Raw genomic sequence first — 24,109 nt, 5'->3', positions numbered from 1 at the left:
TAGAGTCCAACTAGTGTAAACTCTGCTTACCTGGGAGATTCAGGCAGAGTGAGCTGAAACTTGAAGAGAGCAGGAGCTCCAGCCTGGGTGGCTGTGGACACGGACGGAGCTAGGCCTGTGTGGCGGCCCGTGGGATTGTGTGGAACTCTTTGGACTACTGTAAGGACGATTGCTTTGTAATCCGGTCCGAGGATTGTCGGGAAGGGCCCCCGAATCTGTATTACGTGGACTTATCGTGTGCTGTTCCAGTGTTCTTGTGAATAAACCTGTTGTATCGTTCCTCGGCCTGTTGTCTCTCCTTGCTCTGCTGTACACCCCGTCACAAACTGGTTGGCAGAGCTGGGATCAGAGCAGAAGGAATGGAGGACAATGGCTCAACATCAGGAACCAGCACTGCAGAGTACAAGACCTGGACTTTGGGGAGCCTGCAATCAAAGGCCCTTGAAGTAGGAGTTCGTTTCAAAGGACTCTCCAAGGAGCAGCTGATTGAGGCGCTAGAAGGAGTCTGCTCGCAAAATGACGTGGAGGAAGGATCCTCACAGCAAAGGGAGGAAAGACGGGAGCTGGAGGTGAATACCCAAAAAAGTCAATGGGTTGTGTGGTACAAGGAAAAGATGGCACTGCTTGGAGATGAGGCCACCATAGAAGATAAGAGGGAGGCCATGCGTGGAGCTGAAGAGAAGGAGCGCAGGATGGAGGAGATGGCATTGCTGGATAAGCAGCTCGCTGTGGAAGCCGCGAGAGGTTCCAGACAGACTGTAACCCAGCACCCATCATGAGGGAACTTCCCAGGGTGTCCCGCAAAGACTTTAAGCCGTTTAATGAGGCTGCAGGCGACATTGAGGGCTTCTTCCAGGACTTTGAGCATCAGTGTCGATTAATGGAAGTCCCGGACAGGGAGCGTGTCCGGCATCTGGTTGGGCTCCTAGAGGGGGGAGCTGCTGAAGCCTATAGAGCTATGGACCCTCGGTGGAACTGTGAGTATGCGGATATTAAACAGACTATTCTAGAACATTATGCTGTGACCCCAGACACTTACAGGACTCAGTTCCGTGCTTTAGCCTGTGATGGGGAAGTGTCTTTTAAGATATATGCTCATAGACTCAAACAAATATGTAATCGCTGGCTGGAGGCAGAGGAGGCCTTATCTTGGGGGACCTTCCTGCAGGTCATCCTAAAAGAACAATTCTTTGCCCAGTGCCCCGCTGAGATCCGGGAATGGGTGCGTGAGAGAAAACCAGCGACAGTGGAGGAAGCTGCTGCTCTCGCTGATGAGGCTCTCACCATCAAGCCTCAGTGGAGGGTTCTGTTGGAGGATGGAGAGACGCCTAACAGCTCCACAACACCGGATGCCCCCAGTTATTCTGTCCCCATTGTTCCCCGTTCCTCTAAGCCACCACATGTTGATACCCGTGTTAATGTGCCTCCAGTTGCTTCTACTGCACTTTCTGGAATACGCCGGGGAGAGGAAGTAACAGAGCGCAGGTGTTATGTTTGTAGGCATCCCGGGCATTTGCAGGCCTCATGCCCAGCCAGGCCATGGAGGAATCATCCTCAAACCCCTACAGCACCTTCAGGTGGGAGCCGGCCTCCAAGTTCCCCTACCCCTTACCCAAGAGGACGCCTTGGATGGAGGGAGACCCAGCTCAGATGCTATCAATGTGGACAGCCAGGGCATCGGCAAGTCTCCTGCCCAGCTGTTCAAATGTGGACTGATCCTGCGCCCGATCGGATTGTTAATTATTTACAGCCCAGCGCCATGGAGGAAGATGTGGCACCGCTATGTGAGGACTGGCCTAGTGACTCAGTCCCCCATGTTGCACCACCAGGAGTTTACGGGGTGCGACCTGCAGTTATGACGACTTCTGCTCATCGAGGTAAGCACTTGCAGGAGGTTGTGCTGGATGGACAGAGACTTGTTGGATTTTGTGACTCGGGTGCTTTCCTCACACTGGCTGATCCCCGAGTGGTTCGGCCTGAGGCAATCCATAGAGGACCTGGGATTGTCATTGAACTGGCTGGTGGACAATGGAGGACTATTCCCACAGCCACTGTGGATCTGAGCTTTGGTTTTGGGGTCAGGCGATGTGTGGTTGGGGTGATGGGTGGTCTGCCTGCAGCTGTTCTCCTGGGCAATGATGTGGGAGAGCTACGATGCCAATTCGTGGCTGCATGAAGCCACATGTAAGTAACGCTCTGCCTGTGTGTACTTAACCAGTGACCTGTAGAGGTCCCTAGTACGTACACAAGTTGGGAGGGGGAGGGATTGTGAAGATGTAATTTACCCTCTCACTGTATATGCTGTACAGATTCCTATTTCAAGCTGGGTTCATTGTCTTATTTGAACTACTTCTGTGTACATTTCTATTGTTGTAGGTAATCACCCCCTAAAATGCAAGGTTATATCCTCCTGAGGCACTTCCATCCCTGGGAGTAGGGGGAGGTGGGCCTAGAGTCCAACTAGTGTAAACTCTGCTTACCTGGGAGATTCAGGCAGAGTGAGCTGAAACTTGAAGAGAGCAGGAGCTCCAGCCTGGGTGGCTGTGGACACGGACGGAGCTAGGCCTGTGTGGCGGCCCGTGGGATTGTGTGGAACTCTTTGGACTACTGTAAGGACGATTGCTTTGTAATCCGGTCCGAGGATTGTCGGGAAGGGCCCCCGAATCTGTATTACGTGGACTTATCGTGTGCTGTTCCAGTGTTCTTGTGAATAAACCTGTTGTATTGTTCCTCGGCCTGTTGTCTCTCCTTGCTCTGCTGTACACCCCGTCACATATGTATAAATACATGTGTGGTCAATATAAAGGACTGGCACATGACTTATTTCTTCCAAAGACAGTACTAAGGACCAGGGGGCACTCACTGCGAGTGAACGAAAAGCGATTCAGACAGGAAAGAAAAGCGATTCCGAAAAAAGGGCTGGATGATTTCCTCAGTACACACAACATTGTTGGTTATAAATGACTTAGTGACCAAATGTAGAACTGATGGAGGAAGGTTGAACTAGATGGACCTAGGTCTTTTTTCAACCTTAGTAACTATGTAACTATGTAACAATACACGGCTTGTATTCTCTGATGAATGTCCTTTGGGGTGACACCTGCTGCTGTCAAGAATTCAATGATCGCACGTTGTCTAAATCACATTGACCGACCGTCTGCACAGGGTTCTTTCTTTACACTGTAATAACACAACCGTTCATTGATAAGGTTTCCTGTCAACTGGAGCTGTAGAGGAGAGTCTACTGAACAGTCCAGTACCAGCCCCATACCAGCGCTGCCATCTGAGAGGAGTTATGAAGGTGGAGGCATTACTTTTCATTCAACCCTCATATTATTTTGTTTTTGGCCTTACAGCCCCATTTCTCTGACCTGCGCTCAGTCCTGGGGGTCCTGCGCTCTCTGTGTTATAGATTTGGGGCGTCTCCGTAGACGTTTTTCAAGGCCTTTCCCTTAGACCGTGCTCACACTGTTGTATATTTTCTCATGTATCAGACTCGAGTGTGGAGCCGAGTGTCATTCACTATAATTAGATTCCATCATAAGCAAGAATCAAATAACAGGTGCGGAGAAGATAGACAGATTAAGGGGTTTATCCAGCTTTTTAGTAACTATTACGCTACATAGATACATGTAGGTTGATACCAACTACTTACCTGCTCTTCTGTGAGCTCCTCTCTCTTTGCACAGAGGTCATGTTACATAGTTGCATAGGTTGAAGGTTGAAAAAAGACCTTGGTCCATCTAGTTCAACCTTCCTCCACCAATTTTACATTTTGATATTAAGTCATTTATAACCGACAATGTTGTGTAGTGAGGAAATCCAACTCTTTTTTTAAAAGCTGTTAGTATGTGCCATTACTACCTCTTGTGGTAGGGCATTCCACAGTCTGACTGATTTAACTGTAAAGAACCCTTTCCTATTTAGCTGCCGGAATCGCTTTTCTTCCACTCGCAGTGAGTGCCCCCTGGTCCTTAGTATTGTCTTTGGAAGGAATAAGTCATGCGCCAGTCCTTTATATTGACCACACATGTATTTATACATATAAATGAGATCTCCTCTGAGACGTCATTTTACTAAGCTAAACATATCTAACTTTTTCAGCCTCTCATCATATCGGAGGCCTTCCATTCCTTGTAGTAGTCTACTTGCCCGCCTTTAAACTGACTCTAACTTCTGTATGTCCTTCTTAAAATGTGGAGCCCAAAACTAGATCCCATATTCCAAATGTGGCCTTACAAGTGATTTATAGAGGGATAACAATACATTGGGATCACGGGATCTAATATCTCTTTTTATACACCCTAAAATCTTGTTTGCTTTAGCAGCTGCTGCTTGACATTGAGTGCTGCTGCTCAGCTTATTTGTAATCAGAATACCCAAGTCCTTCTGTTCTTTAGCCCAAGATTACTTCCATTAAAAGTATATGCAGCTATAGGATTACTCTGTCCTAGGTGCATTACTTTACATTTATCAACATTAAATCTCATTTGCCAAGTGCCTGCCCATTCTGACATCTTATCCATATCGTTTTGTAATATTTTACTATCAAGGGCAGTTTTTAATATCATACATAGTTTGGTGTCATCAGCAAAGACTGACACTTTACTATCAATCCCATCCACAAGGTCATTAATAAAGAGATTAAAAAGGATTGGTCCTAGCACAGATCCCTGCGGCACCCCACTGCTGACTATGGCCCATTTAGAGAATGTTCCATTTATGACTACTCTTTGTTTCCTATCTTTTAGCCAATTCCTTACCCATGTGCAGATAGTTTCCCCTAGTCCCTACTACTGGAGCTTTAGTATAAGGCTATTATGTGGTACAGTATCAGATGCCTTTACAAAGTCCAAATAAATCACATCAGCTGCATTACCAATATCCAGGTTTGCACTTACCTCCTCATAGAACCTCAACATGTTGGTTAGACATGACTTATCTTTCATGAATCCATGCTGTCTGTCAGTTATTATATTATTTTTTGCAATATTTTTCCATGTCATCTCTTAAAATGCCCTCAAAAACTTTGCATGCTACTGATGTCAGAATTACTGGATGGTAGTTGCCTGGATCCACCCTCTTACCTTTCTTAAATATCAGTACCACATCAGCAATCCAACAATCCTGAGGAAAAAATCCTGTTACAAGCGAGTCTAAGAAGATGAGATACAGTGGTCTGTCAATTACCGAGCTCAGTTCCCTCAATATTTGTGGATGAATGCCATCTGGTCCAGCAGATTTGTCAATGTTTAATTTACTCAGACGCAGGCGTACTTCTTCTTGTGTTAAATTAATATCAGGTGGTGAACTTTGATTTTTGACTTGTTGAATGATCCCTGAAACAGTCTTTTCCTTGGTGAACACGGATGAGAAGTGACTGTTTAATATCTCAGTCTTTGCTTTGTCCTCTATAATTAACTTGTTACTATATTTTAACGGACCAATACCATCCTTTGTTTTCTTATTTGGCATTAATGTATTTATAACAAATTTTGGGATTTATTTTAATGTCCTTGTCGATTTTTGTTTCAGTAGCTAATTTTGCTTGCTTTATTTCTTTTTTACGTTTCCTATTGAGATCCTTATGATCTTGAAATGCTATTTCTGTATTCTCACCCTTCAAGATTTTGAATGCCATTTGTTTTTCTTTTAATATACTTTGTACAGTCTTATTTATCCATAGAGGTGTTGTTTTTATTCCTAGACATTTTTTACTAGGAGGTATACCGTATTTTTCAGACTATAAGACGCACCGGACTATAAGACGCACCCTGGTTTTAGAGGAGGAAAATAGGAAAATAAAACTTTAAGCAAAAAAATGTGGTTATGACACACTGTTATAGGGCGAGGATCTGCTGCTGACACTGTTATGGGGTAATGTCCCCAAATTACTAAGGTACCCCATCCTGGTAATGAGCCCCCTGCCTTGTATATGATCCTGCTATAAACCCCCATCCTGCTCATATACCCCCATCCTGCTCATATACCCCTATCATGCTTATATACCAGCATCCTGCTCATATTCCCCCATCATGTTCATATACCCCCATCCTATTGATATACTCCCCATCCATCCTGCTCATATTCCCCCATCCATCCTGCTCATATACTCCCATCCTGCTCATATACTCCCATCCTGTTCATATATCCCCATCCTGTTCATATATCCCCATCCTGTTCATATACCCCCATCCTGTTCATATACCCCCCATCCTGTTCATATACCCCCCATCCTGTTCATATACTCCCATCCCTTTTATATACTCCCATCCTGTTCATATACTCCCATCCTGTTCATATACCCCCATCCTATTGATATACCCCCCATCCATCCTGCTCATATTCCCCCATCCATCCTGCTCATATACTCCCATCCTGCTCATATACTCCCATCCTGTTCATATACCCCATCCTGTTCATATACCCTCATCCTGTTCATATACCCCCATCCTGGTCATATACCCCCCCATCCATCCTGCTCATATACTCCCATCCTGTTCATATACCACCCATCCTGTTCATATACCCCCCATCCATCCTGCTCATATACTCCCATCCTGCTTTATGCCCCCATCGTGCTCATATACCATCCTGGTATATGGCCTGTATCCTATAGCACAGAGAAAAAAAAACAAACGTTTATACTCACCTGTTCCTCACTCCCTCCAGCACCGATTATCTTCATATCTGCGCCACTGATCTGTGTGTGTGGAGCCGTTCCCCTGCAGCACGCGATGTCTTCCTGTCTGTGCCGATCAGCTGATCAGCACAGATCAGCTGACCGGCACAGACAGGAAGACATCGTGTGATGCAGGGGGACGGCTCCACACATGGGGACAGGTGAGTGCACTGATTCACTGCACCCCGCACTGATGATGACGCGCGGAGGGCAGTGAATACAGCCGCACATGATCACTCCAGGCTGTATTTGCCAGGGGTGATCATGCGGACCGGCTCTTTACTATGCGCGCGTCCCCGCTCGTCCTCCCGCCCACCTGTCAGTGCCGGCTTCTGCGCTGAGAAATGGGCGGGAGGATGGGCGTGTATATGTAATGAGCGGGCCCACGTGGTCACAGCAGGCTGCTACAGCCTGCTCGTGCCCCCGATGACCCGCTCCACCGCAGCACGCTCATTCGCGGCCGCAGCCCTATAGTCAGACCATAAGACGCACCCCCAACTTTCCCCAAACATTTGGGGGAAAAAAAGTGCGTCTTATGGTTCGAAAAATACGGTAGGTATTTTAGAGGACTCTAGTAGTATATCCTTAAACTTACCCCATTTATGTTCGGTATCCCCAGTTACCATGACTTTGTCCCAATCTACACAATTAAGCTCTTCCTTTAATTTGTTAAATCAGCTTTCCCAAAATTCTAGGTTTTAGGATTTCCCCTTTTAAATGTTCTATTGAATACTACTTTGAAGCTTACCATATTATGATCTCTGGTTCCCAAGTGCTCTCGGACCTGTAGATCTGAAATTGTATCCGGTCTATTTGACAGGACCAGATCTACCAAATTATCTCCCTTTGTCGGTTCATCTACCATCTGAGAGAGGAGATTGTCTTGAATAGTAGATAAGAACTTACAACTTTTAGCACAACCAGAAGATTCTATGTCCCACTGAATGTCTGGATAGTTAAAATCCCCCATAAAAAGGACCCGATTATTATTATTATTATTATTATTATTATTATTGATGACTTTTCAATTTGTTGCAGTATTTCACCCTCTACCTTTCAGGTATGTTAGGAGGCTTATAGCAAACTCCAATTAGTAGCTTTCCGTTATTCCCCTCCCCATGTACATTTTCCCATACTGATTCTGCATTGTTGCAGTTCCCCCCAATGTCATCATTGAGCACAGGTCTTAGGTTAGATTTTATAAATATACACACCCCTCCACCATTTTTGTCTTTCCTGTCTTTCATGAATGTAGTATAACCCTCTACGTTTGTCACCCAGTCATGGCTCTCATCCGGTTTCCATAATGCCCACCACATCATAATCCATGCTTGACATTAGTCTCCAATTCATTCATTTTCTTTGCAAGACTTATTGCATTTGCCAGTAGACATTTAATAGTATTAACACATTCCTCACTCCTTGCCTCCCAACTTTCCTTGCATGTCCCAGACCCCCCTAATCCTTCATTGACCCCTACTGTTTCACTGTCTCTATATGCTCTATCTATTTTCTTATTTGTTCCACTACGCTCCCTCCCCCCAAATCTTAGTTTAACCCCATAGCGACGGCCTAACGTCTCAAGACGTCGGAAAAACAGGGTACTTATTCTGTTCCGACGCTTTGAGACGTCAGGCCGGAAAAAGCTTGTAGCGCCCCCCAGTGACGGAAAATCTTGGGGGTTTCAGCTACCGGAGGTAGCTGACACCCCCAAGATTATGAATCGGGGTGTTTTTTTTGGACCCCGATAATGTGATCGCCGGTATACACCGTATACCGCCAATCACATAAAAAAAAAAATGGCAAATAATACTGATTTCTTTCTCATCTGACATGATCAAACATGTCAGATGATAAAGAAATATAAGCCCCTAGTGCCCCCAAGGCCCCCGGTACCTGAGATTCCCCCCCCCCACACCTACCCCTCCTCCGGAACATTCAAAATGGCACCGAAGTGCACCGAAAACTGCCGCCGGCTCTGCATTCATTTCCCTCCAATCTGAAATGATCAAACATTTCAGATCGCAGGGAAATGTCCTCCCCCTGACCCCTCCTCCGGGACACCGGAGCACTCTGGTCCCCCAGAGCCCCCTCCGGTTCTCCAGAGCCGCCCCCCTTCCCCCCTCTGGAGTATGCAAGATGGCGGCGCGCAGCGCACAGTAGCACGCGGCCGCATTCATCCTGCTCTTTCTGCCGCATGTGACACGTCACATGCGACAGAAAAGTTGTCCCCAGGTCCCGCCAGGTCTCCCGCCGTCACCCCCCCCCCGTCAGCCCCCGGTCTTCCCCGTTACCTGGCTGCTGTTCCGTCCCCGCGATCACTCCGCCTCCTTCTGGAAAGCTGGCGGCGCATGTGCAGACAGCGGCTGTCAGCTGGATCCTTGCAAGCAGGGACGCTGACCTCGTTGCTGCACATGCTGCTGTACTGTGGACCAGGGGAGCGTGAGTGCAGTAATCTGCAGCCACACTCCTCACATTGAGAGCCTGCTGTTCTAGAAAATGGGGGGTACGTTCTGTGAGTGTGCCCCTCATATTCTGGAATGAGGTTACTGCAGGTCACTCTGCCCTAGGTTGGACCGGGGCAGTGTGAGTGCAGTATTCTCAGATTACTGCACCCACACTGCTCATGGAGAGCTTGCTCTTCCAGAAAATGGGGGATACGTTCCCTGAACGTGCCCCCCATATTCTAGAAGGTCCAGAGTCGTCGTGGGACCTCCAAAATGGGTTACAGCGACCGGAATTTGTTTATTTTCAATAAATTGGTGAAAGAGGGAATGTTTCGGGGAGTGTTTTTTCAAATAAATTTTTTTTTTGTCTTTATTTTTTTCTATTACTGACTGGGTTAGTGATGTCGGGTATCTGTTTAGATGCCGTGACATCACTAACCCCAGGGATTGATGCCAGGTGACATTACAGCTGGTATCAACCCCGTATATCACCCCGTTTGCCACCGCCCCAGGGCGCGGGATGAGCTGGGGCGAAGCGCCAGGATTGGCGCATCTAATGGATGCGTCACTTCTGGGGCGGCTGCGGTCTGCTATTTTTAGGCTGGGAAGAGTCAAATAACCATGGCTCTTCCCACCCTGAGAATACCAGACCCCAGCTGTCCGCTTCACCTTGGCTGGTGATCTAATTTGGGGGGGACCCCACGTTTGTTTGTTTTTTTTTTTAAAAAAACGCCTGGGGAGCCCTCCAAATTGATCACCAGCCAAGGTGAAGCTGTCAGCTGTGGTTTGCAGGCTACAGCTGTCTGCTTTACCCTAGCTGGCTACCAAAAATAGGGGGGACCCCACGTCGTTTATTTTAATTATTAATTTTTTGGGGGGGCTAAATACAAGGCTAGGCACCCTTTAGTGCCACATGAAAGGCACTAAAGTGCGCCAGCTTAGAATAAGCAGGTGGTGGGACGTTATATTTGTTTGACATCTATCCATTCATCCATTGTAGCATTTTAGGCTGTGCGCCCACAATCGGGGTTTGCAGCGTTTTGGGCGCAGAGTGTTTTCCCTGCGTCCATAATCCTGCGTTGTGCAGTAGAAGCACAGTGGAAGGATTTTTAGAAATCCCGTGCCCACTGTGCTTCTCTTCTCTGCAGCATACACTGACCTGTGGTGCAGCTTCCCGAGCCTCAGCATGTCAATTTATGCTGCGGAGACAAGAGTGTTCTCTGCAGGTAGCATAGAGCTCCACAGCAGCCTGAACCCAAATCGTAAGCATGGGCAGCTGCGTTCTCCCGTGGACAACACTCACATCTCTGCAGGAAGGCTGACACTGTGTACTAGACGCCGTGTCGCTGGATCATGGCCACATAGCCTAAAAGTGAGAAATTTGTTGCTACAGCAACATTTTCGTGAAGTGGACCTGTGGATTCAAAATGCTTACTATACTCCTGAATAAAATCCAGTTTCTAAAATGGAGTCACTTATGGGGGGTTTCTGCTGTATAGGTACCCAAGGGGCCCTGCAAATGTGACATGGTGCGCGCAATTTATTTCAACTTTTCCAGAATTCAAATGGTGCTCCTTCCATTCCAAGAGCCCTCCCATTTATCCAAACAGAGGTTTTTGGCCACATGTGGGGTATCCCTGTGCTCATAAGACATTGGATAACAACCTGTTGGGTCCACGGTTTGTTGTTGCCTCTTGAAAAAGTAAGAAATTTGATGCTAAAGCAACATTTTTGTGAAAAAAATGAAAATTTTCAATATGACAACCTAAGCTTATCACATTCTGTGAAGTACTCTTGGATTCAAACTGCTCACTATACACCTAGATAAAAGCCTTGAGGTTTCTTGTTTCCAGAATGGGGTCACTTGTGGGGGACCTCCACCTTAGGGGCTTTCCAAATGCAACATAGCGTCCGCTAATGATTCCAGCCAATTGTGCAGTCAAATGGCGCTCCTTCCCTTCCGAGCCCTGATGTGCACCCAAACAGTTTATTTTCATCACACATAAGTTATCAGCATACTCAGGAGAAATTGCACAATAAATCTTATGCTGAATTTTTTCCTTTTACACTTGTAAAAAAAAAAGGCTACCTGGTTGAAGTAACAATTTTGTGGTAAAAATGTATTTTTTTATTTTCACAGCTCAACATTATAAACTTCTGTGAAGCACCTGAGGGTTCAGGGTACTCACCAAACATCTAGATGAATTCCTTCAGGGGTCTATTTTCCAAAATGGGGCCACATGTTGGGCAGCTTCACTGTATAGGCACCTCAGGGGCTCTCCTAATGCAACATGGCGTCCACTATTGATTCCAGACAATTTTGCAGTCAAATGGCACTCCTTCCCTTCCAAGCCCTGTCATGCGCCCAAACAGTTGATTTCCACCACATATACGGTATCGCCAAACTCAGGAGAAATTGCACAATAAATTTTATGCTGAATTTTTTCCTTTTACTCTTGTAAAAAAAAAAAAAGCTACCTGGTTGAAATAACAATTTTGTGGTAAAAATGTATTTTTTTATTTTCACAGCTCAACATTATAAAGTTCTGTGAAGCACCTGGGGGTTCAGGATACTCACCAAACATCTAGATAAATTCCTTGTGGGGTCTATTTTCCAAAATGTGGACACATGTTGAGGAGCTTCACTGTTTAGGCACCTTAGGGGCTCTCCTAATGCAACATGGCGTCCGCTATTGATTCCATGGTGATTTTTTTCCTGTTACCCTTGTTAAAAAAAGCTACCTTGTTGAAATAACAATTTTGTGGTAAAATTATATTTTTTTATTTTCATGGCTCAACGTTATAAAATTCTGTGAAGCACCTGGGGGTTCAGGGTACTCACCAAACATCTAGATAAATTCCTTGAGGGGCCAAGTTTCCAAAATGGGGTCACTTGTGCGGGGTTTCTGATGTTTAGGTACCTTAGGGGACCTCCAAATGCGACATGGTGCCCGCAATCTTTTTCAGCCAAATTTCCTTTCCAAAATTCAAATATTGTTCCTTCCGTTCCAAGCCCTCCCATTTGTCCAAACAAAGGTTTCAGACCACATGTGAGGTATCACCGCGCTCATAAAAAAGTGGGTAACAAACTTTGAGGTCAAATTTTTGGAATTACCTCTTGAAAAAGTGATAAAATTGATTCTAAAGCAACATTTTTGAGAAAATTATTAAAATTTTCAATATGACAACGTAACGTTATCAAAATCTGTGAAGTACCTATGGGTCCAAAATGCTCATTATACCCCTAGATAGAAGCCTTGAGGGGTCTAGTTTCCAAAATGGCGTCACTTGTGAGGGGTTTCTTCTGTTTAGGTACCTTAGTGGACTTGTATATGCAACATGGTGCCCGCAATCTATTTCAGCCAAATTTACTTTCCAAAATTCAAATATTGCTCCTTTTGTTCCGAGCCCTCCAATTTGTCCAAACAGAACAAGTTTTGGGGTCCATTTTGTTGTGTTATTTCTTCTAAAAGTGAATAAATTTGGGTTAGAGCAACATTTTTAGGTAAAATTTAATTTTTGCTTTTTTTCATTCCACATTGCTTTTGTTCATGTGAAGCACCTGAAGGGTTAATAAATTTCTTGAATGTGGTTTTGAGTACCTTGAGGGGTGCAGTTTTTAGAATGGTGTCACTTTTAGGTATTTTCTGTCATCTAGGTCTATCAAAGTCACTTCAAATATGATGTGGTCCCTAAAAAAATGGTTTTGTAAATTTTGATGTAAAAATGAGAAATCGCTGATAAACTTTGAACTCTTGTAACTTCCTAACAAAAAAAAATGTTGTTTCCAAAATTGTGCTTATGTAAAGTGGACAAGTGGGAAGTTATTTATTAACTATTTTGTGTCACAGATATCTCTGGTTTAACGGTATAAAAATTCAAAAGTTGAAAATTGCTAAATTTTCAAAATTTTTGCCAAAATTCAATTTTTTTCATAAACAAACACAAAAAATATTGTCCTAAATTTGGTACTAACATGAAGTCCAATATGTGACGAAAAAACAGTCTCAGAATCACTGGGATCCGTTGAAGCGTTCCAGAGTTATAACCTCATGAAGTGACACTGGTCAGAATTACAAAATTTGGTCTGGTCATTAAGGTGAAAATTAGCTCCGTCACTAAGGGGTTAAAAGCTCCTACATCCATCTGACCATTATCTCCCCCAGCACAGCTGCACCCTCCCCATTGAGGTGCAGCCCGTCCCTACCATAGAGTCTGTAGCTGACTGAGAAATCGGCCCAGTTCTCCATGAACCCGAACCCTTCCTTCTTGCACCAATTTCTAAGCCACATATTTATCTCCCTAATCTCCCGCTGTCTTCTAGTGACGCTCATGGCACCGGTAGTATTTCTGAAAACACCACCGTGGAGGTCCTGGACTTCAGCTTCTCTCCTAGTTCCCTCTAATCATTTTTAAAGACCTTCCATCTGTCTCTAACTTTGTCATTAGTACCAATGTGCATCATGACCGCTGGGTTTTCCCCAGCCCCACCCAGCAATCTCTCTATCCGATCTGTAATATGCCGAACCCGAGCACCCGGCAGACAACACACTGTTCAGCATTCACGGTCTCAGCGATAGATGACCCTGTCTGTCCGCCTAATTATAAAGTCCCCGACCATCAACATCTGTCTGGTCTTTGCTGCACTCCTATTTTCCTCCTTCCTACAGCAGTCATTTTCCTGGTTGCTAGGAGAAACGTCCTGCTGTAGTGATCCTAGTTCATAATATCAGCCATACAGGCATATTTACTAGGTTGTGCCAGATCAGGACTAAGCTCCATGGGACTTTTCCCCCTACCTCTTCTTCTGTTACCCAGCTACATACCTCTGGGTCCTGATCTTCTCCACCTCCATCCTCCTCCATAGCACTGGCCCCAGCCAGAGCCGCTCAGTGAGCTCTAAACTCCTCTCACGGTTTGCAATGCTCCTGAGTGTTGTGAGCTGCATATTTAGATCAGTTACCTGGGCTTCCAAATATGTAACACGCTGACATCGAGTGCAGACATATTCACCCTCCAACGGCTGCTCAAGGCAGGCACACATCTGACAAGACACACACCTGGTAGCATTGTCCATGGAGCCGCTATTAACACTAGAACTACTGAGGTATTCAAATTGTCTCTCCAGTAAAGGAGACAAACTCTAGCACAGCGCCACAGTCATTTTGACTACTTCGCACTATGTATTTCTCCTCTGTGACTACGAGTCCAGTAGTTCTAGTGTTAAATGGGGATGAACAGGACAGATAAAAGTAGAAAAACAATGGGAAACTTGTAAGGAAAACTCCAAACTATAATATTGTGCTTATACTATGCACTTCCCGGCCCCCTCAGACTTTACTGCCCCTCACAAGCTCAGTGACCCTCGCTTACTGTGGCCGGGGTAAATAGTTCTGGAACAATCTAGAAACAGCTGTGGCCACTGCCCCCTCAGACTTCACTGCTCATCCCTGGATTTCCAGGATATCTGCTCCATGTCCGTCCACGGCTTCCAGGATGTGTCCTGTCTACATACAGCCTCCATTACCTCACTGTGACCCCCTGACATAACCTCCCCTCATCCAGCACCATGACATCCAGCACAGCAGAGCCCTGCATACACTGAGGAGCTGACCATGTGACCCTGACTCCTCCCCTCCATGTGACATCATCACAGGTCCTGTAAGCACAGAGCAGCCATATATCTAGTGTGCGGCTCTGCAGGTGGAGGTAGGTGCAGGGTATTATATATCTAGTGTGCGGCTCTGCAGGTGGAGGTGTGTGGAGATTCCCCATTACTGGGGCAGGCGGCATTAACCCCTTCAGCTCTGAGACTTTCTTGGTGTTTTTCTCTTGGTGATTTCTATGAATCGTGATGTTTTTGTTCCTTTCCCTCTAATAGATACAAACGCCCCAACTATGAGAGGCCGGAAGTGAGGAAACCCGTCTGCCCTCAGTCCTCGGCCCCTTTCTGCCCTCAGTCCTCGGCCCCTTTCTGCCCTCAGTCCTCGGCCCCTTTCTGCCCTCAGTCCTCAGCCCCTTTCTTCCCTCAGTCCTCGGCCCCTTTCTGCCCTCAGTCCTCAGCCCCTTTCTGCCCTCGGCCCCTTTCTGCCCTCAGTCCTCGGCCCCTTTCTGCCCTCAGTCCTCGGCCCCTTTCTGCCCTCAGTCCTCAGCCCCTTTCTGCCCTCAGTCCTCAGCCCCTTTCTGCCCTCAGTCCTCAGCCCCTTTCTGCCCTCAGTCCTCGGCCCCTTTCTGCGCTCAGTCCTCGGCCCCTTTCTTCCCTCCATCCTCGGCCCCTTTCGGTCCTCGGCCCCTTTCTGCCCTCGGTCATCTGCCCCTTTCTGTCCTCGGCCCCTTTCTGTCCTCGGTCCTCGGCCCCTTTCTGCCTTCGGTCCTCGGCCCCTTTCTGCCCTCGTTCCTTGGCCCCTTTCTGCCCTCGGTCCTTGGCCCCTTTCTGCTCTCGGTCCTTGGCCCCTTTCTGTCCTCGGACACTTTCTGCCCTCACACAGTATAATGTTCCCCCAGAATGATCTCATTATATGTTTCCCTTATTCTCTCCAGTAATTGTATTATTACAGCGGATTCTTTATGATGTTACATCGTCATCTTCTCCCCATTCAGGTCCCTACAATATCGGATCCTCTCAGTGGAGATCTTCTATAGAAGAGAATTTTCCTGATTGCCCCGTGAAGGAGGGATATGGACAGGGAGAAGATGGCGGAGAGGATATTACACCTCACCCTAGAGATCCTCTTCCGGCTTACTGGAGAGGTGAGAGATTCTGATGACGTCACATTACATCATTCTTATCTATGGGAATAACAGATGGACAGAACTGGAGAGGTGAGGACTCTGGAAATGTCTGGAAAAGTGAGATTTATTACTGTGTCTCTCCATAACCAGGATTACACAGTAGTGAAGAAGACCTCTACTGAGCGCTGTCAGGCCCATGTGTCTGAGGGATGGGGAAGACCCCTGAGCCCAATCACGGGGCCTCCACCTCACCCCCCGATACATGAGGACATCAATGACCAAAAGATCCTAGAACTCACCTACAAGATGATTGAGCTGCTGACTGGAGAGGTGACACTGCTGGGAATGCTGGGACATTATACAGTAACGCTATGAAGGGATCGGGGGATGACGGTATCATAGTATGTATCAGGTTCCTATAAGGTGTCAGGACGTCACCGTCTATTTCTCCATGGAGGAGTGGGAGTATTTAGAAGGACACAAAGATCTGTACAAGGACGTCATGATGGAGGTTCCCCAGCCACTCACATCACCAGGTAATAGATAGGACTAAATACACACGGCCTATAATTATCTGTATGTAAGGAATGAATTCAGTCCCTGTATGTGTCTCCTCCAGGTCTATCCAGTAAGAGGACAACACCAGAGAGATGTCCCCGTCCTCTTCTCCCACAGGACTGTAACCAAGAAGATCCCGATGTTCCTCAGGATCATCAAGTAGATGGAGATAAGGTGCCATGGAATCTCCCTATAATGTGTAGACGGCTGTGAAGGTCTTGTGCTCAGTCTTGTTTTATCCTCCAGTATTATATGTGTTATACTTGTGTAATGAGAGCGGTGGAGATGGCAGGATTAGAGCTGATCATAGATGGGACTTCTCCATCTTTCTGTGACTTTTACAATATTTGTTTCAGGGGGAAGATCTGCCCGATATTAATACTACAGAGACATATGTGAGGGGTGATGAGCGGTGTAAAGAGGAAATTCTTACAGATAACCGCCCAGGTGAGTAGTGACCACTAAATGCAGAGAAGTCACAGATTCTTCTCAGTCACCGGCTGTGGCTGCTTTATCAGGGTTGTAGTCCGGCCATATCAAATGGTCATCATTCTGCTGCTAGACCACCACATGCTCCTCCAACCAAAACTGTCCCCATTATTTTGGACATTGGACGCCCGTCTGTTGGAGTGAGATTTGTATCAGCCAGATCTTACAGGCAGGATCCACCCTATCCTCTGAAATTAGAAAATCATAGGAAGAAAAATCTAATCTGTATAGTGGACCCCTAAGAGAAAGCGGAGGGTAATGATGCTTGTGACCTCCTAGATTCTTAGTTTGGTGCCGTGTTCACCAGGTGAATAAAGATTGATTGCTCTCAGTGCGAGAAAGAAAATAATAATCCTGTAGTTGATGAAGAGATCTAAGTAGTCTGGAAAGCTTGCTTTGTAATATCATTCATTTTATTTTTGTTCTCCATTAATAAGTATCATAACTACAAGATTCTTATTGTTTCTCCCACTGAGAGCAATGACTCCATCTTCCTAGAATCTCGGCATCTTATTGATGGATCTTCCTTCTCTCCCTTCTGATGAATGTGCTGATAGGGGCGTTTTTATCCAAAGTTCGGCACAGGGTAACATTAACATATGAGGGAGGTTAGAATTATCCCAAGGTGGGTACATGGAGGCCGGGCAGCCCACCCACAGGATTTCTAAAATTTAACACCTTCACCCTCAGGCGATTTTTCGTTTTTCCTCCTTTTTCTTCCAAGAAGCATAACTTTTTTATTTTTCAGTCAACATAGACATATCAATGATTATTTTTTTGCAGGATGAGTTATACTTTTGAATTACACTATTTATTTTATCATATAATGTTTTGAAAAATGAGAAACAAATTCCAAGTACAGTGAAATTGCAAAAAAAGTGCAATTAAACGATTGTTTTTTATTTATCATGTTCACTATAAGTTCACATATTTAGCCTCTGATGGTGAGAATAGGCTTGTGCTGGGAGGTAGCCACCAGATGCTATGCCAAAGAGTCTTTGTCCTGTGATGCCTGACCGCAAGAGTCGGCGATTGGATACTGACAGTCACTGATGTGGTCGGGTGCAGACGGGATGGCTGGTCTAAGCAGGTGCAACAGATATAGTAGGCACAGCTGGTATAGATAGCTGTAACATCTACAGTGGATACTAGGAAACAGACACGTGTTAACACACACAGCATAAGACTCAGCAAGTGGCACGGTAACTGACAACTATTAACGCGTCTCTAAGGATAGACCACATTGCCCAAGAACCTACCATAGGGGGAGGATGACTTAAATAACTATTGTCTCTCAGCCATAGGTTGTGAGGAACTTCCGGGTTAGGTGTTTAAAAATATATGAGCGTGAGCTAAGCGCACTCCTAGGAGACCTGCCCCGGGAAAAGGTGCAGGACAGTGTGGGGATGCTGGTAACAGCATTACAAGCTATTTTATAAATTATTTCTTTAAATTTGTATATGTTGTTAAAAATAAGTTTTGTTCTTGGCAGATGCCTGTACCAGGAGATTAGAGGCACAAGTGACATCTTCAATTTTTAAATCGTATGACCTTGATATCACACAAGATATAACTGAAATGAATGCCTCTATTCCAGATATACCATCATCCCTTTACAGCAAAGATTTATCATCTGCTTTTATTAAACAAATCCTACCTTCTGATTCATCACAGACTAGTATCATAGTATCATAGTATCATAGTTTTTAAGGTTGAAGGGAGACTCTAAGTCCATCTAGTTCAACCCGTAGCCTAACATGTTGATCCAGAGGAAGGCAAAAAACCCCAATGTGGCAAACAAGTTCCAATGGGGAAAAAATTTCCTTCCTGACTCCACATCCGGCAATCAGACTAGTTCCCTGGATCAATACCCTGTCATAAAATCTAATATACATAACTGGTTATATTAAATTTTTCAAGAAAGGCATCCAGGCTCTGCTTAAATGTTAGTAGTGAATCACTCATTACAACATCATGCGGCAGAGAGTTCCATAGTCTCACTGCTCGTACAGTAAAGAATCCTCGTCTGTGATTATGATTAAACCTTCTTTCCTCAAGACGTAGCGGATGCCCCCGTGTTCCAGTCGCAGGCCTAGGTGTAAATAGATCTTTGGAAAGGTCTCTGTACTGTCCCCTCATATATTTATACATTGTGATTAGATCTCCCCTAAGCCTTCGTTTTTCCAGACTAAATAACCCCAAGTTTAATAACCTGTCTTCGTATTGCAGCCCCCCCATTCCTCTAATAATCTTGGTCGCTCTTCTTTGCACCCTCTCCAGTTCAGCTATGTCCTTCTTATATATCGGTGACCAGAATTGTACACAGTATTCTAAGTGCGGTCGCACTAGTGACTTGTACAGAGGTAGAACTATATTTTTTTCATGAACACTTATACCTCTTTTAATACATCCCATTATTTTATTAGCCCTGGCAGCAGTTGCCTGACACTGTCCACTAAAGTGAAGTTTACCATCCACCCATACACCCAAGTCTTTTTCTGTGTCTGTTTTACCCAGTGTTCTACAATTAAGTACATAATCATAAATGTTATTTCCTCTACCCAAGTGCATGACCTTACATTTATCTACATTAAACTTCAATTGCCACTTCTCAGCCCAATCCTCCAATTTACATAAATCTCCCTGTAATATAAAATTATCCTCCTCTGTATTGATTACCCTGCAGAGTTTAGTATCATCTGCAAATATTGAAATTCTACTCCGCATGCCCCCAACAAGGTCATTTATAAATATGTTGAAAAGAAGCGGGCCCAATACTGACCCCTGTGGTACCCCACTATGAACTGAGACCCAGTCCGAGTACGTACCATTAATAACCACCCTTTGTTTCCTATCACTGAGCCAGTTTTTAACCCAGTTACACATATTTTCCCCTATCCCCATTATTCTCATTTTATGTACCAACCTTTTGTGTGGCACCGTATCAAAAGCTTTTGAAAAGTCCATATACACAACATCCACTGCATTTCCCTGGTCCAGGCTTGAACTTACCTCTTCATAGAAGCTGATCAAATTAGTTTGACAGGATCGATCCCTCATAAACCCATGTTGATACTCTGTCATAAGGTTATTTTTCTTGAGATACTCCAGTATAGCATCTCTCAAGAAACCCTCAAGGATTTTACCAACCGTAGAGGTTAAACTTACCGGCCTATAATTTCCCGGCTCAGTTTTTGTCCCCTTTTTGAATATTGGCACCACATTTGCTATGCGCCAGTCCTGCGGTACCGACCCTGTTATTAAGGAATCTGAGAAGATTAAAAATAATGGTCTATCTATCACAGAACTCAATTCCTGTAGTACTCTGGGGTGTATGCCATCCGGGCCCGGAGATTTGTCAACCTTAGTGATTTCGAGGCGGCGGCGTACTTCCTGCTGGGTTAAGCAGGTAATATTCAAGGGTGAATTTATGGCATCACTGGTCATGTCATCTGCCATGGCATTTTCTTGTATAAAAACCGTAGAAAAAAAGTCATTCAGCAGGTTGGCTTTACCCTCATCCCCTTCCACCATTTCACCAAGACTATTTTTAAGGGGGCCAACACTATCGCTTTTCAGTTTTTTACTGTTTATGTAGTTAAAGAATATTTTAGGATTATTTTTACTTTCTCTCGCAATGAGTCTCTCTGTCTCAAACTTAGCTAACTTAATTTGCTTTTTACATATTTTATTTAATTTTCTATAATTATATAATGCCTCATCACTACCTACCCTCTTTAATTCTTTTAAGGCTTTCTGTTTTTCTTTTATTGCTTCCCTTACAGCTCTATTTAGCCATAGGGGTTTCCTCCTATTTCTAGCATGTTTGTTCCCATAGGGTATATTTTCTGCACAAGCCCTATTCAGGATGCTCATAAAAGTCTCCCATTTGCTTTGTGTACTTTTATTACTTAGTACATCATCCCAGTTTATTGCACTAAGATCATCTCTCAACCGTTTAAAATTTGCTTTCCTGAAGTTTAGTGTCCTTGTAGCCCCTCTACTATACATCTTACTAAAGAATACATGAAAACTTATTATTTTGTGATCACTATTCCCCAAGTAACCCCCAACTTGTATATTTGATATGCGGTCTGGCCTATTGGTTAGTACAAGGTCTAGTAGTGCTCCCCCTCTTGTGGGGTCCTGTACCATTTGTGAAAGGTAATTATCTTTCATTGTTATCAAAAATCTATTTCCTTTGCTGGAACTGCAAGTTTCTGTTCCCCAATTTATATCAGGATAGTTAAAGTCCCCCATAATAATTACCTCTCCGAGACTCGCTGCTTTATCAATTTGCTTTATGAGGAGATTCTCTACCTCTTCCATAATATTCGGCGTCTTATAACACACCCCTATCAGTATTTTATTATTCACTCTCCCTCCCCTTATCTCCACCCATAGGGACTCTACATTCTCAGTACCCTCACATATGTTGTCACGCAGGATGGGTTTTAAGGATGATTTTACATATAGACACACACCTCCCCCTCGCTTATTTGTACGGTCATTCCTGAATAGGCTATAACCCTGTAAATTAACAGCCCAGTCATAGCTCTCATCCAGCCATGTCTCTGATATCCCCACTATATCATAATTTTCTTCCAACAATATTAATTCTAATTCCTCCACCTTATTTGTGAGGCTTCGGGCATTAGTGTACATGCACGTTACGTATGACTCTGTACCTATATTCCTGCTTACTGTATTGACTGTCCTAACCCTTCCCCCCGTACCACCCCCAATTTCATTACTTGTGCCCTGGTCACTATCTGCACTACATTCCCCTTCTATAAAGTGAATACCCTCGCCCCCCATTCCTAGTTTAAACACTCCTCCAACCTTCTAGCCATTTTCTGCCCCAGCAGAGCTGCACCCTCCCCATTAAGATGCAGCCCATCCCTAGCATAGAATCTGTAGCCAACTGAAAAGTCGGCCCGATTCTCCAGGAACCCAAAACCCTCTTTCCTACACCAATTCTTGAGCCACCTGTTAAGAAAAATAAATGTCACAAAAGCAGCATTAAAAATCAAAGTGCTTTTACAGCAAAGAAGCCATTTTCAACTTCAGACTATCAAAATATTAATAAAAAAATTCACACAGAGGAGAAAATATTTTCTTCAGAATCTGTTAGTTACCAGACAACTCACATGGAGGAGAAGCAATTTTCATGTTTAGAATGTGGGAAGTGTTTTAACCAAAAATTCAATCTTGTTACACATCAGAGAACTCACACAGGGGAGAAGCCATATTCATGTTCAGAATGTGGGAAATGTTTTGCACATAAATCACATCTTGTTGAACATCAGAGAACTCACACAGGGGAGAAGCCATTTTCATGTTCAGAATGTGGGAAATGTTTTAACCAAAAATCATATCTTGTTATACATCAGAGAACTCACACAGGGGAGAAGCCTTTTTCATGTGCAGAATGTGGGAGATGTTTTAACCGAAAATCACATCTTGTTACACATCAGAGAACTCACACAGGGGAGAAACCTTTTTCATGTTTAGCATGTGGGAGATATTTTAGCCGAAAATCAAAGCTTGTTACACACCAGAGAACTCACACAGGGGAGAAGCCTTTTTCATGTTCAGAATGTGGGAAATGTTTTGCAGATCAATTATGTCTTGTTAGACATCAGAAAACTCACACAGGGGAGAAGCCTTTTTCATGTTCAGAATGTGGGAAATATTTTACAGATCAATTATATCTTGTTAGACATCAAAGAACTGACATAGCGGAAAAGCCTTTTTCATGTTCAGAATGTGGGAAATGTTTTAACCAAAAATCAAAGCTTGTTACACACCAGAGAACTCACACAGGGGAGAAGCCTTTTTCATGTTCAGAATGTGGGAAATGTTTTGCAGATCAATCAAGTTTTGTTAGACATCAGAGAACTCACAGAGGGGAAAAGCGTTTTTCATGTTCAGAATGTGGGAAATGTTTTAACCAAAACTCAAATCTTGTTAGGCACCAGACAACTCACACAGGGGAGAAGCCTTTTTCATGTTCAGAATGTGGGAAATGTTTTGCAGATCAATCATGTTTTGTTAGACATCAGAGAACTCACAGAGGGGAAAAGCCTTTTGCATGTTCAGAATGTGGGACATGTTTTAACCAGAAATCAAATCTTGTTGCACACCGAAGAACTCACACAGGGGAGAAGCCTTTTTCATGTTTAGAATGTGGGAGATGTTTTAACCAAAAATCAAATCTTGCAAAACACCAAAGAATTCACACAGGGGAGAAACCTTTGACATGTTTAGAATGAGAGAAATGTTTTACACCCAAATGTATTATTTTCAAACATCACAAATTTACAAGGGTAGATGCCAATATTATACCTAGAAAGAGAGAAATGTTTTACTTAAAAATTATAATTTGTTGACCACTAAGAAAAATTCACATGGGCTACTTGAAGGCCATGTGCCCACGGGACCTTGTACCTGCTGATTTTGCAGCGGAAAACCTGCAGATTTATCTGAATTTTCCAGATAAATCCGCAGGTTTTAGCAAGTACAGACACTCTTTATGTTACCTTATGGGGAGTGCTGTGTCCATGCTGCGGAATGTGCTGCTGCGGAATATGCTGCGGATGTCTCGCAGCCGCACATAACTGCATTTCAATTATTAATGCGGAATTAACTGCGGAAATCCCGCCTCTCCAATATGGAGATAGAGGCTGGGACTTCTGCAGGTAAATCGCATGAATGTCCGCAGGTTTTCCGCAGCTATTTAGCTGGAATCCCACAGCAATGGATAGCTGTGGATTCCGGCGAGCAGCTGCGGGAAACCTGCGGCCGTACCTGCGGATATATCCGCAGGTACAAGCTCTCGTGGGCACATGGCCTAAGCCTTTTGAAAATAGTTAATACTATCTGCTCCTTAATATTGGTGGAGGAGGTGGGTTGAAGGGAATCTTTCTTTTGTTTTATTGGATATTTCTATTTGATTGTTAGAAACCCATATCCCTTATTTAAGTCTTTCTAATAGGGAAGAGAGTGACATTTCTAAATTGGTGGCAATTTATAGAGATTCTCACGTAATATCCTTTTTGAAGAAAGTTGACAAATTTCAATTACATCGAAACTGTCTTTATCAATATCTCCAAGTGAGACATCTCCTAAGTACAGGATCTGAAATTGGTTATAATTCACCTCCTCTCTCTCTACATAGACTTTTTCAAAATGGGAATAT

General features: G+C 44.3%; 1 protein-coding gene and 1 pseudogene across 1 annotated transcript; one reads left to right on the top strand and one right to left on the bottom strand.

Moving 5' to 3' along the window:
* The window catches only part of LOC142259311 (uncharacterized), a 111,148-nt pseudogene that overhangs the window by 52,930 nt on the left and 34,109 nt on the right, over window positions 1-24,109 (bottom strand).
* LOC142259315 (uncharacterized) lies at window positions 16,265-23,347 on the top strand. The gene is made up of 5 exons (XM_075331786.1): window positions 16,265-16,397; window positions 16,481-16,593; window positions 16,776-16,866; window positions 18,401-18,586; window positions 21,955-23,347. Exons 1-5 carry the CDS (start codon window positions 16,265-16,267, stop codon window positions 23,181-23,183), a joined length of 1,752 nt encoding a protein of 583 aa, XP_075187901.1. The 3' UTR covers window positions 23,184-23,347.

The sequence above is a fragment of the Anomaloglossus baeobatrachus genome (genome assembly GCF_048569485.1).
Source record: "Anomaloglossus baeobatrachus isolate aAnoBae1 chromosome 5 unlocalized genomic scaffold, aAnoBae1.hap1 SUPER_5_unloc_7, whole genome shotgun sequence".
Taxonomy (NCBI): Eukaryota; Metazoa; Chordata; class Amphibia; order Anura; family Aromobatidae; genus Anomaloglossus; species Anomaloglossus baeobatrachus.
Note: the sequence above shows the minus strand (reverse complement) of the source record. Positions and strands in the feature narration are given on the sequence as shown.

What these genes read in the sequence shown, in the direction of transcription:
- LOC142259315 (XM_075331786.1), top strand. Translation starts at nt 16,265, where the DNA reads ATGTATCAGGTTCCTATAAGGTGTCAGGACGTCACCGTCTATTTCTCC. An exon ending in ATCAAGTAGATGGAGATAAG is followed by an intron (nt 16,594 to 16,775) that starts GTGCCATGGAAT and finishes TATTTGTTTCAG; the next exon opens with GGGGAAGATCTGCCCGATAT. An exon ending in TCTTACAGATAACCGCCCAG is followed by an intron (nt 16,867 to 18,400) that starts GTGAGTAGTGAC and finishes TGTTCTTGGCAG; the next exon opens with ATGCCTGTACCAGGAGATTA.